Consider the following 13,281-nt stretch of genomic DNA (forward strand, 5'->3'; position numbering starts at 1 on the left):
GGAGAAGAAGGCAGAGGCTGGCATGGGCTCAAAATGCTGCTAATGATTAGAAATGTTCTGGCATTTTGCGTCCCTCCTCCGCAGCCTGCAGGATTCGTGGTGATCAGTGACTCTGCCAGGACTGAGGAGCTGCGGATGGAGCTGCTTCTGAGAGTCCAGGGCCAAAACGCTCCCCAGGTCCCTTACACTGAGGGATTTTACAGGTTTGGCAGGTAGTGGGATGAGCTTTTTGCACAGCGATTTTTGACGTTTCCCATTAGCACAGATTTTTCCTGCAGCCATCCCCTCTATGCACCCATCGCCCTGGCTCTGCTTAGCTCCCCAGAAATGCCTCCTCTTGCCTTGCCAGGAACCAGCGATCAATCCGGAGGCTCTAAAAAGAGAAGGGGATTGGTTTCCCATCTGAAGACACCGGCTGAGCAGTGCAGTCTTTGTCTGGAAGCTGGAGCAGATCGGTGCTGAGAGCGCAGCTATTTTTTCCCCGCGCTGGTGGGAAGAGGTGGCATTTGCAGGGACTTGAAGCCGGCTCCGCTTGGGAGAGCAGGAGTGAGCAGCTCATGGGGATTCGAGGGATGCTCAGCCCTACAACCTGCATGCCACTGCGAGTGCTTGTGCCTGGAGGCGGCTGTGGATAACCCCCACAACCCCTCTTAGGGCAGGATGGAAATATGGAGATGGGGACAGACGGATAGGGAGAGAACAGGGGCAGTGATGGGAAAGGGAGCAGAGATGGTGAAAAGGAATGGGGAAGGGAATGGATATGGAGATAAGGAAGAGGGGCAGTGAGGGGTGCGGGGATGGAGAAGAGGACAGGGGTGGGGGGAGACAGACAAATATGATGGGAGAGGTTGGGGACAGGGATAAAGGGTGTTGGGAATGGGAACAGAGATGATGGTAGGAACAGGGATGAGAATGGGGACAGGGATAGGGATGGGGACAGAGAGGGTGATAGACAGGAGCAATGATGGGGCAAGGATGGTGATGGAAGCAGGTGATGACAATGCTGAGGTTGGGAGGGGAACAAGAATGAGTGTGAGGATGGGGATGGGACAAGAATGGTGAAATGGGCAGCGACACTGAGATGGGAACAGGGATGGGGACAAGGACAGGGGTGGAGATGGGGATTGTGGTGGGGGTGGTGACAGGTCAGTAACAGCAGTGGGAACTGTGACAGCGACAGGAACAGGGATGGTGATGACAACAGGACAGAGGTGCTGACCACCGCGATGGTGACAGGGGCACCAATGACGCCGGCTGACGGCAGTGGGAAGGTTGCTGCAACAAAAGCCCTGGGCGGGTGGCGAGGCCAGCCCTGCAGGCAGCCTGCCGGGGGGCACCCATCCCCACCGGGCTCTGGGGGGCCACAGCGTGATTTGGGGGCTGGCCAGAGCCAGCATTACTGTGCAGAGCCCACAGGCGAGTTGTGTGGTTGCTTAGCAACCCCAAACCCGGATTAGAGGAGTGTGAGGTGGGCGATGCGGGGGGCTGCGGCTGCACCCCCTGAGCTGCTCTGGGGGTCCCCATGGCTCCCAGTGGCAGCGTGGCCCAGGGGATTGGCACAACACCCCCAAAGATGTCTCGGGTTGAACGTTTTGCTAGAAAACACCCCCAGATTGGGAGTGGGATGCTGCTGTGAGTGCGACCACCGTGAGCAGCCCTCCTCACCATCCTCATCCGTGCCCTCCTTCGGGGCCCAGTGCTAAGTAGGTCAGAGCTGGTGTGGGAAGGTTTCCTTCTGCTCCTGCAAAAACACAGCTGGGGGTGAAGCCCCTGGCCTGAGGGCTCAGCATCACACCTGGAAAGTCACATCACCCCCAAAAGTCACGTCATCACCCCCGAAAATTCACCCTGGCAAGGTCACATCAACCCCACTTGCTGCAGTATGTGTGACCCTGGTGCGCCCCAGCCCCCGTGTCCACAGTGAAATCAGCTCCACTGGGAAAAAAACGCAGCCCCCCCACCCTGATCTGGGCTGTGGGCACAGGGCCCAGCTCCCCATCCCATTAAATACTTGATAGCATCTTCCGTGCTGCGGGATTTATATTGCATGAAGCTGGCATGGGCTGCCGGCTCCTTTAAGCGTTAGGAGGGAGTCGGAGGCGAGGGGAGTCGCTGGGAGAGAAATTGGAGGAGGCAAAAAAAAAAAAAAAAAAGAGAAGGGGAAAAAAAAACTGAAAAGCTGAATCCCGATCCTGGCAGGAGCAGCAGTGCTGGCGGGGAGGTGGGCTGAGCGGCGCCCCGAGGAAGCGCATTACGTAGGCAAGCGGCTCCGCTCAACTTGCCACCTGCGCCGAGAGCCCCGCACCGCCATGGACTGCTGCAACGTACGTACCCTGCTGCTTTCTGATTGTTTTTAATTAGTGTGGGTATTATTTTGCTTTCTGGTGGTGGTGGTGGTTTGCTTGTTTGCTTTCACACGGGGCTGCGCGTTGTGCTGTTGCAGGAGCGTGGGTGCTGCACCCCTGTGCTTTGCACCCCAAAACACCACCGCTCACGGGGTGCTCAGGGACCCCAACCCTTCCTGCCGCCAGGTTTGCACAGCATTCCATCAGGGCAGGGCTGGCAGCAGCCCCTTTCCCAAGCCCAGCATGCAGACACCTCGTTCTGCTCCTGTTCAGCCTTGCCTCCCCAGAACGGCTCCCCAGGAGGAGCGAAGGTTTCCTACAGACAAGGGGCGAAGCGGCTGCTTGCTGCTTCAGAAAGAGGTGACTGCTGCACCCCTGGAGAGCAGCGCTGCATCCCCCGGCCGGGTCACAGCTCAGCTGCCAGAAGAGCACACGGCTTTCGCCTTTCTCCCTTTTTCTCTCTATTTTCCCATTTTTTCCCTCCTTCTCCCCCTTTTTAGCCCTCCTGCTCCGCCGGCATCACAACACTGCTGGCTGCCTGCAAGGTGGCAAAGCCCTCCCTGGGGACAGGATTTCCCCTGTGGATGTACAAATTGTCCCTGTGGGTATAGAATTTCCCCCGTGGATATAGGGTTTCCCCACTGCGCATAAAATTCCTTCCCTGGCTATAGCATTTCCCCTCTGGCTGTAACATTTCCATCCTGATGATCGCATTTCCCCCAGCTCTGTCACTTAAGCTTCCGACACCCTCCCCACTGCCACAGCAGCGCTTTGCAGTGACACCGCGTGCCCCCTCCCCAGCAGCACAGGGCGTGATGACCGTGGTGTCCCTGCTCCTGCACTGACCACCCCTCGGTGTGAATCAGCCCCAGCTGCTTTCTCCCACGGGTGAACGTGCTGTGGCCGCCGTCCCTTTGCTCCTGAGGAACCCCCAGAACTGTCCCAAAAGTCCTTAGGAGCCCAGGGCAGGGTGACGCAGCGATGCAGTGACAGTGGGATGCCACCGGTCCCGTTTGGTCGGTGGGTGATTTTCCCCCTGTTTTTCACTCCTTTCCACACCTCAGAGGTGACGGCGTGAATTACTGCCCCCGGCTCCACGCAGCGCCCTGGGGAGATGCTGTGGGTCAGGATGTGGTGCACGGGGTGTGCGCTTCCAGCAGGGTGCCGATGCAGTCGCTTCCCCCGCATCTCCCCAATTTCCCGTTGCTTTTCTGTACTTTGTGGGATGGCGGCACCTTTCCCACCCCACAACCACGCACCGTTGCCCGCACACACCCTGACCCCGACCCCCAGGCCCCAAACTGCCCCCCTAACGGCCGCTCGCTGCCGGCAGGAGGGCGCCTGCACGAAGCTGGATGAGGACATCCTGGACATCCCCCTGGACGACCCCGACGCCAACGCGGCGGCGGCCAAGATCCAGGCCAGCTTCCGCGGGCACATGACCCGCAAGAAGATCAAGGGGGGGGAGATGGACCGGAAAGCCAAGGACGCCGAGTGCGCCAACAGCACCCGCGGCGGAGACCTCCGCAACGGCGACTAGGTACCGCAGCCCCCGTCCCCATCCCAAGCCCTGCTTCTCCAGCTCCGAGCCTCCCTCCGTCCCGCTGGGATGCTGCGATGGAGCTCTCCTTGCAGGAGCTCAGCAGCGCTGCCTGCCCTAATTCTGCGGGCGCACCGTAGTAGTTAGCATAGGAACGGCGGGGAAGGCGAAGCCCTAGATTTGAATTGAATTTCTCCCTTAGCAACACCACCCCAAACGCCTCGCCTCAGCACATGCTATTTTTAAAAGCCTGTGTCACAGTCTCCTGGCAGGAAAAGGGAAATTTAAAAGCGCCCACGGCGCCGGGCTGTGGGGCTGGGGGTGCCGGGGTGCTTGGGGAGCAGGGAATGGCCCCACGGCCCTGGGGTCAGCAGCTGTGCTTCCTTGCTGCCCCCCGGCTCCACCCAGGGATGGGGGAGGGGGAAGCAGTGTGGCTGTGGGTGGGAGGCGTAGGGGCTGGAAGAGGGGATGCAGCGGGGTCACAACCTGGGATGCAAGGGGGATGCACTGAGAATGCAACTTGGGATGCGGCTGGAATGGAATAGGGATGGAATGGGACTTGGGAGCACAACTGGGATGGGGGGGATGGAATAGGGATGCACTGGGGATTGAACTGAGAGTGCACCAGGAAAAGCAGGAGATGCAACTGGGATGCAGCAGGGGTGGAATGGGGATGGCTGGAATGCAACCTGGATGCCATGCAGGTGAAGATGCTGTAGGGAGACAGCGGCGCTTTAGGAGGGATGCAGTTGGTTTCACTGAGGATGCAGTGGGACTGTGGTGGTGATGAATTTGGAATTCAGTGAGGATGTAGCGGGGATGGACTTGGGATGCAGTGGGCTTGCATTGAGGTGCAGTGGGTTGAAATGGAGGTGCATGGGGCTGAAGTAGGGCTGCAATGAGGATACTATAAGGATGTAGAGGGAATGGATTGAGGATATGATGGGGCTGCAGAAAGTGAGGATGAAGCAGAAATACAGCTACAAATTGCAGGAGCTGGGGAGCTCGTTAGAGCTCGTTAGGCTGCCTCGCTGGGTGATCCATGCAGGGGCTCATCTCTGTGTGGGCTCCAGCCAAGCTGTGCTGGGTTCTGCTTCCCACCAAAGTCCTTTGATCCTGGAATGTCGAGGGTAGGGGTCTGAGCCTCCGACCCCAAGGGCTTGTGGTGCCCCAGCTGCATGGACAGGGAGGGGACAGGCAGGGGGCAAGGGGCAGGGTGGAGGGAGTCGTAGGAATTACAGGGACAGGGTGCAGGCAAGGCATGGAAAAGGCGCAGGCTGCAAAAGCAGAGTGCAGGACCAGGGCGCAAGGTACAAGATGTGAGGTGCAGGATGAGGGTGCAGGCAAGCATGAAAAAGGTGCAGGCTGCAGCAGCTGGGTGCAGGGTACAGGCAGCCCCGTGCACACCACTGACAGCTCTGCTTTTTCCTTGCTTGCAGGCCCTGCTGGACTCCCCCTGCCGAGCCCCCCCACCGCCGAGGAGCCCCCGCTTCTCCCCATACCACCCCAGCATGCGTCCCCCCCCCTCACCCACCCCAGCCCCAATAAAGGTCCCTGCCAGCGGCCGCACTGTCCTTGGCGCCGAGGGGACGCGGCAGTGTCGCTCAGTGGGGTGAGAGCTGTGACATGCAGGTGAACAGCCCAGTGCCACCAATCGCAGCCACGTCCAGTGCGATGTCACGCAGGGCACCGTTCAGATGTGTGACAGCACTGCTGGACACGCGGGGCTGTGGTGATGTCACACCCACGTGTGTGGCACGGTGTGATGGCACTGGGGCTGGGAGCTGGCGCTGCTGTGGCATCACTGATGGGTGCGGGGTGGCTGCTGCGACATCATCCGAGTGGGTGTGACGTCACCGAGGGACCTGGGACAGCCAGCCCAGGTCTACAGGCGAGGCAGCCCCCCGGGGGCACACTGTCACCCCGTGGCACCAGGCGCAGCGCTGGGACATCGCGATGGGGCACCGTGAAGGCTCCCGAGTGACGTCACACAGCCACGTGATGCCACCCCGAGGGATGCAGGGCCACCGCCCCCCCGCACCCTCACAGAGTCACCCAAAAGCAGTTTCAATCAAAAAAAGAAAAACCTAAAAAGAATTTCTCCCTGCCCCCCCCATCGCCGCCTCCAACCCTTCCCCCAACGCTTTTAATGCTCTTTTATGAAAAATATCCCGTTTCCATCGATACATAAAAAAAGGGGACCCCCTCGGAGCGGGGCTGGGTCGGGGCGCTGGCCAGGGCAGAGCGGGGCACCTCCCGCCCCATTAAACACCGCAGGAAAGTCCGGCTGCTCCAGGCGTCTTTACAAAAAAATGAAGAAAAAATGGAAAAAAGGGTAAAAAAGCCCCAAAAGAGGGCAGGGCGGGGAGCCGAGGGGAGCAGCCTCTTTCTGGGGGGGGGGTCACACCAAGGAGCCGGCCCGGCTCTGGGCAGGCACCATGACGGGGACGGCTCCGGCCCGCGCCAGGCTGGAGGGGGGCGGCCCACCCGGGGGGGCGACGGGCTGCGGGGGGTGCCAGGGGGCCCCGTTGGTGGCGGGGGGATGCGGCCCGGCCCGGGGGGGTCCCTGGTAGCTGCCAGCAGCGGTGAGGACCGAGGCAGTGTAGGAGGGGGGGGAGGCTCCGTAGGGTCTGTCCCGGGAACCCACGATGGAGGACAAAGTGCTGGTCTTGGAGATGGTGTCTGCAGGGCGGCTCCGCGTCCAGGTGGGGGTTTTGGGGGCCACGGCGTCTTCCCTGTGGAGGAGGGAGAAGGTGGCACAGGCTGCTGGAAGTGCAGCTATTCTCTCCTCCCCATTATCGGATGATGCTCCCCAGTGCTGCTCAGCCGCAGGAGCCCCTCCGTGTGGGGGTAAAAGGGAATTTACCCAAAGGGAGGGGGAAAAACAGTGGGAAAGAGCCGTGTTGACTCTGAAACCCAATGAGGGCCACACTGAGATGCAAAACCCCCTCCCGTTACCGCTGAGCCCGGTGATCCCCGCCCCGGGAGCTGCCCTCACTTGATCTCGTTGGCCGCTTCCTCCTGCCCGTCGCGTTTCTTCCTCCGGTAGCCGAGCAGCCGTTGGGTGAAGAAGGCGACGGTGGCCAAAGCGCCCACAGAGCCCAGCACAGCGCCCGCGATGATGGCCCCCTCGCTGGCTGCCAGGACAGACGGGTGGGGGAGATCTTTGCCTCTCGCCTGTCCCACCGTGGGGACCGAGCCCCTGTCCCCAGCCCCGCGGGCGCTCACTCACTTGACTGCACCTCCAGGACGATGCTGCACTTGGCTGAACCCACGCGGTTCTCCGCCTCGCACTCGTAGAGGCCCGACATGTCCAGAGAGAGGTTCGTCAGCTTCAGGGTTCCCCTGGCCCGGTCTGCGGGGCAGAAATTGAGGTGCTGCTCTGTGATCACCTGCCCACCACCGCACACCTCCCAGCACAGCGGGGATGGGAGCGGGAGGAATTACAGGGATGGTCCCCTGCGTCGCCCCAGGGTGAGGTTGGTCAGGGGCAGAGTTCAGGGGATGCTCCCCCAACGTTCCAGCAGTGGGCAGAGCTATGGGGACTTTCGCCTGTCCCCTTGCACAAGGAACAGCACGGGCAGAGTTAAGGGGAAGCTCAGCAGAGTTGGGGGCAGGCAGAACCAAGGGCACAAACCCAACCCCTCCAACTCTCCCCCCACCAAACCTTCCCCAGGTTTTCCCACCCCCTCAGCCCACCTTACCCTGAGCGGGGGGAAAGAAGACCTGCTTGGTGGGCTCCTGGCGCTGCCACTTGTACAGGGGGGAGGGTTTGCCCTTCTGGGAGGCGCAGCTCAGCGTCACGTTGGCTCCCACCGTGGGGCTGCCCTTCAGCCTGCAGGCTGGCGGCGCTGGCGGCACTGCGGGCACCGGATCGGCGTCAGTCCCAGCACGAGGGGCACCGGGGGACGCAGGGCGCCCTGCGGGTCCTTACCCAGCACCGTGAGGTTGATTATGGCCATGCTCCTGATCGGGCTGATGATGTCATCCACCACGTTGACGGAGCAGATGTACTGGCCTGAGTCTTGCTCCCGCGTGGCATTGATGAAAAGTGAGATGTTGTGGGTGAGGACGGGGTGCAGGAACCCCACGCGGGGCTTCAGCTCCGTCTCCTCCACTTTCACCTCCCCGTCCAGGTACGTCAGGATCTGCAGGGAGAAAAGATCTGCTCATACAAATCTGGATGGCACTGCAGGAGGGGAATTCCCCCTAAATCCTGTCTTGGGGGCACCAGTGGCTGCATGAGCCTCCTCCATTCTCACTCATACTCTGAGCATCCACAGCATTGAACCATGGGCATCTCCCCATCATGGGCACCATGAGCACCTCCTCATAATCTCCCAAACATGGGGACCACGAGCATCCCCTCATCACGGAGACCTGCCTTCCGTGGGCATCTCAAGCATCCTCCTGCCATGGGCATCACATGGTGGGCACCTTCTCATCACGGGCACCGTGAGCACCTCCCCTCCATCGCGGTTCCCTCACCAACATGGGCAACAGTAAGCATCTCCCCATCATGGACGTCCCCCTACCCGTAGTACCACGAGAATCCCCTCATCACGGGCACCTCACCACCACTCCATCCCCATCACCTGGAAGTGCTCAGCAGCTGCCTTTTTCAGTATCCAGCTGATGTAGGGCTTCTTCTGCGAGCTGCTGGTGTACCAGGCAGGCAGCACGGCTCCCTCCCCTTCCACTGAGTAGACAGAGCCGGTTCCCACGTGCACCTCCAGCACAGCTGAGCAGACACCTGCCCCGCAGGAAAACGGGACACGTCTCAGCCCCGGGTGCCAGTTGTACAAAAACAAAATAAAACAGAAAACAAAGAAAACAAACCAAAACAAAGCCCCACTAATTGTTAGAACAACTCTCTGTTCCAATGCAAGGAAGAGAAAAGTCCCGTTATCGCCCGGAGGCCGTGCTGGGAGGAAACCTTTCCTCCTCCCCACGACGGGAAGGGCTCTCCGGATGCAGGACAAAGCTTTCCTCCCACGGCCGCTTCCCCACCAGCAACACGGGAAGCCCCCACCCCACGGGGGGTTGGGGATGGACCCCCGCACCCCAAAAAGGCTCAGCACGGCGCTGCACAGCACTGGGATGCAGCTACACCTGCAGTGCCCATCTGATCTCTCGTGGGGGCACCCAGGCAACACCCAGCCCCACGCCGCATCGCTTCACACCCCCAGCATTTCACACCCCTTCCCCCCCGCAGGTACTAAATGGGGATTACTGAAGGTGACGGTGACAAAGCCCCCGCAAAGTTCCCCCCCAGCACCCAACCCCCAGAACGCAGCCAGGAGGGGGGACCGGAGCGGGACAGGGAGGGGGTGCCCGGCTGCTGGGGGGGATTATTTCCCAGCTTTGCTCTGAAAAGGATCAGCTGGAAAATAATCTGCTCAGGCGAGGTCGGGCACCCGGAGCGGGTCTGCATCTGGGGCTGAGGAACTCTGAGCCCCGCCGCCCCCACGTCCCACGTCCTCTCCCCAGGGATGCTCTGCAGCGGGGAGAACACGGCGGGCTGCGCTCCGTCCCCGCTACGATTTGGAGCAAATTTGTTCTTCAGCAAAAAGGAGAAAGGGAGCAAACGGAAAGATTCGGGCGTCGGGGCACCGCCCGCCTGGGTCAACTCCCGGAGTAAAGCACCGTCAGGCACAGCCCCCCAAATCATGGCCCCCTCCGCCCCGTCCCCACACGCAGGAACTCCTCCGGGATCTTCCCAGGGCGGGAAGATGACAACACGACGCCCGCGGGTATTTTTAGCCGCCTCCGCGCATCCGCTCTTCCCCCCGCGCGGCATCGGCGCCCGCAGCCCCGCGCAGGAAGCGCTGCGCCGGCCGATAACGCCCGACCCCCCCGGGCCTCCTCGGGCGGTTCCGGCCAAGGAGCAGCGGGGCCGGCGGGGCCGGCCGAGGGCAGACACCTCACTGCCTAAAATAGCTAAACCCGACCTAAGCGCTTAAAACCTTAAGTCCTACCCGGGGGAAAAACAGCGCCGGAGGAGGCAGCGCAGATCTCAGGGATGCAAAGGGAGCGGTGAGAAAGAAATAAAAGAGTACTTTAGAAGAACAGCGCTCGGAGGACAGCGCAGACGGGCTGAGTCGTGTGGCAGTTTGGGTTTGATGCGGGAGGTGGATCGTGCCATCCCCGGAGCTGTGCGTGCTGGGAGCAAAAAAACAGTGATTGGGGTCCATTACTGCCCCCTCACCCCACAGAAATGCCGTATTTTTGCCCAGCAGCATCTGTCTGGCCTGCATAAAGTACAGCAAAAAGAACACAAGATGGGCAAAGTTAAGATGAAGCGGGGCTGAGCAGCACCAGCCATAAAAAGCCCTGGGGCAGAATGCTCTGGGCACCCCGGAACATCCCACTGAGCTGGCCTTGAGATAAAGCCCTGAAATCTTTCAGAGATGGGAGACAGCAACAAATACATCCATCATTGCTCACAGGATGCCACGGCCATGAGCAAACAGTTCTGCACCGACTGCCTGTGTCATCGGGCTGTTTTCCACCAGCGAGCCCCAGGATTGGCCTCCAGCTCTCCCAGTTTGCCCAGCCCGGGCCGTTTTCCCCATGCAGTGAAGCTCAGTGGATGCATTCTTAGAGCAGCTCCATCCCTCCCCACTGAAATTTAGCACTTATCACTGGGGAAATCCTTAAATCACTGCAGACCCACAGCGCTCACCACGGCTCCCTTTGCTGTTAGGAGTGTGCATTAACTCTGAAACCTACCGACAGCCCAGCAGCACTGAGCCCACAGCACAGCTCAGTCATAAATCTCGGAGGCAGATACAAGATTGTGGCTCCATCCTCACACCCAGCGTGGTGGGGTGTCCTCAAAGTGCGAGCACTGCCTTGCTGGAGGACCCTGGCATCCAAAATCACTCTTTTTCTTGGGGAGGTGCCCTGCAGCCCCTCACTGCAGGAGGAATCGCCCTCCAAGTGCTGCTGCCCGGCTCTGGTGGGGACGCAGCCCCGAACCCTTCGGTGTGCAGCACTGCCGTTGGCATCAGCTCCAGATTTAGCCACCTCGCCACTGCAAATCCCCTAATGCTTTAACCAGATCGAAAAAATTAAGCTGCTTGGGGCGTGCATATGCATAACGGCGGGGGGGGGAAAGGGCCCTTCATGCACTGCCCTCCCTGGAGGCCACCCGGCTGCTGTTTGTTTGGGATGAAAAACGCCGATTTCATCCAACCGCCCTGAGCTAAGCACCTGCCCAGGGAGGGCTGCTCTGCCTGAGCCCATCTGCCGGGTTTTTTTCCTTTGGAAAAAGCCTTTAAATCCCCGCACACCTCCAGCAGAGCTCTACAGCAAACTGCTGCACCTGCACGGAGCACCGTGACCCCGAGGGGCACCCCGTGTCCCATTGGTAAACCCCACTATTTCGGCCCCAAATGCCGCATCTCCCACCGAAACACACCAGAACCATCCTCGTGCCCAAAGCATCCTCCCCAGAACCGCAGCCCCCAGGCGGACCCTATAAGCCACTAACCACCAGGAATTAATGAGCTGAAGGCGGATTGCATCCGATGCCCTCGCTCTATAGGATTAAGGCGATTTGGCCATGTGAAACCGAGACAGAAATTAAACCGAGAGATGACGGCTCGGATTGAACGCGCTCCTCCAGAGCGGAAACGGTGCCAGAGAGGGAATGTGGACGGACAGCGGCCCCGAGAGCCTCGAGAAAGGTCAAAGGACCCACGAGGAAGCGCTGCACCCAACCCGGCCCCGATGGTCCCCCCAGCCCCGCACTATTTATAACTGGGCAGATAGGGGCTGTGCTGCGCCCGTTGGGAACAGGCACGGCGGCCGTTCTCACGACCCAGGGGCAGAAAGCGCCGTATCCTCTGGAGAGCCAAAATCAGGAAAAAATGCGACTTTGCTATAGATAGACACGGACGGGCGGCTTAACCCCTGCGGCTCAGCGCCGGCGTGGGGACACAGCAGCGGGCATTCAGCATCGCCCCCCTCTCCTTTCCTCCTTCCCATCTTTCCCCCATCGTTTGTTCTGCAGTGACTCCACGCAGACCCACCAGGTGCCAAGGGATGCTTGATTCTGTCATTCTGTGTGGGCGCCCAAAAACAACGATTTGGGCCCTAAGCGCCTTTTCTCCGTATTTCTGCACTCTGAGGCTGAGTTGGGTCCTTCCTGCAGCGCCGCATCCCCACAGCCGGGCACACGGCAGGGAACCTGCTCACAACCCCCCAACAGAGCAGCGCCTCATCCCACCACGCTTTAATTAACGCCCTTTAATAATAATAATAAAAACGGAGTAGCACAACCACAAAGCGGCTCCACTGGGGGCAGGGAGCGCCCCGCCGGGGAGGAAACACCACCCATTGTCCCCATTGTCTTCGGGGCCGTTTCCTCCTCCTCGAAGGAAACTCGGAGGGCTGCGTCCCTCCCCAGCACCCCCGGCGCCTGCAGCCCCCCCCCTTCGACCCTCAGGAATAGGGCAAAAGAAGGGAAAAAGCCCGGGGACGGAGCGGGGCACGGCGGAGCAGCCCGGGGGCAGCGGCACACACACACGGGGGGGGGGGGCGGCAGGTTTGATGACGGGAAAAAAATACATCGATTTTTTCCGCTCGATGCCGAGCGGGAGGGGGGAATTATCGGCGGGGAAATGCCCCCGGTGCGAGCAGAGCACAGCGCGCCCGCGCCGCGGGGTTCGGCTCCACGGGGCGGTGCGGGGTGCGGTGCCGCGGGACCCCCCGGACCCCGAGTGTCGGCCTCCCAGAGCGCCCGACGGGCGGCATCGCGACATCAGCGCCCCCCCCCCCCCGCTCCCCGCCCGCTCCCCCCGGCCCTCAGCGCCTCCCGCCGCCCCCCGCTCGCCCCCCCGGCCGCTCCCCGGTCGCGGTTCGCACGAACCCCCGGCGCTCACCCAGCAGCGCGCCCAGCAGCAGCGCGCCCGGCGGCAGCGCAACCATCCCGGAGCGCAGCAGGTGCCGGGACGGGGGGGGGACCGGGACGGGGGGAGGGCGGAGCTCAGGTGGGCACCGCCCCGCAGGTGGGGGCGGGGATTGTGGGGCGGGGCGTCTTGGCCCCGCCTCCCGGGGTCCAAACTGCCTCCCCTCCCATCCAATCAGACCTTATCACTGATTATTTATTAGCTATTAGGGCTATTAATAGTTAATTGTGATATTAGGGCCATTATTGTGGAAGGAGCCCAGTGCCCCCGACACACTTCTTCTCTTCTTCTTCCTCATCCCGTGCCCTGGGATAAAAGCATTAATCCTTAAAAAGAATAATTAAAAAAACCCACAGAACCCCACAAAAACGAACATCGCGACCCCGTGGGTTAAAGGGAGCCGGGCAAACAAGCAGGACAAGGAGCTGCCTGGCCGCAGGGCACAGCTGGAGCCACAGGAGCTGAGTGGCACCTGGAGCCC

The 13,281-nt window shown here is 60.9% G+C and overlaps 2 protein-coding genes across 2 annotated transcripts; one reads left to right on the top strand and one right to left on the bottom strand.

The window, feature by feature from the left end:
• Positions 1 to 2,148: 2,148 nt before the first annotated feature.
• NRGN (neurogranin) lies at positions 2,149 to 5,842 on the top strand. Its single transcript, XM_052697219.1, has 3 exons — positions 2,149 to 2,324; positions 3,679 to 3,885; positions 5,325 to 5,842. The coding sequence occupies exons 1-2, from the start codon at positions 2,310 to 2,312 to the stop codon at positions 3,883 to 3,885; spliced, it is 222 nt and encodes a 73-aa protein (XP_052553179.1). The 5' UTR covers positions 2,149 to 2,309; the 3' UTR covers positions 5,325 to 5,842.
• Positions 5,843 to 6,028: 186 nt separating this feature from the next.
• Positions 6,029 to 12,861, bottom strand: ESAM (endothelial cell adhesion molecule). The gene is made up of 7 exons (XM_052697216.1): positions 12,774 to 12,861; positions 8,481 to 8,638; positions 7,820 to 8,033; positions 7,590 to 7,745; positions 7,118 to 7,240; positions 6,884 to 7,022; positions 6,029 to 6,620 (listed from the first exon to the last, which is right to left on the bottom strand). Exons 1-7 carry the CDS (start codon positions 12,817 to 12,819, stop codon positions 6,287 to 6,289), a joined length of 1,170 nt encoding a protein of 389 aa, XP_052553176.1. The 5' UTR covers positions 12,820 to 12,861; the 3' UTR covers positions 6,029 to 6,286.
• Positions 12,862 to 13,281: the final 420 nt, after the last annotated feature.

The sequence above is a fragment of the Tympanuchus pallidicinctus genome, unplaced genomic scaffold (genome assembly GCF_026119805.1).
Source record: "Tympanuchus pallidicinctus isolate F22 unplaced genomic scaffold, pur_lepc_1.0 scaffold30, whole genome shotgun sequence".
Taxonomy (NCBI): Eukaryota; Metazoa; Chordata; class Aves; order Galliformes; family Phasianidae; genus Tympanuchus; species Tympanuchus pallidicinctus.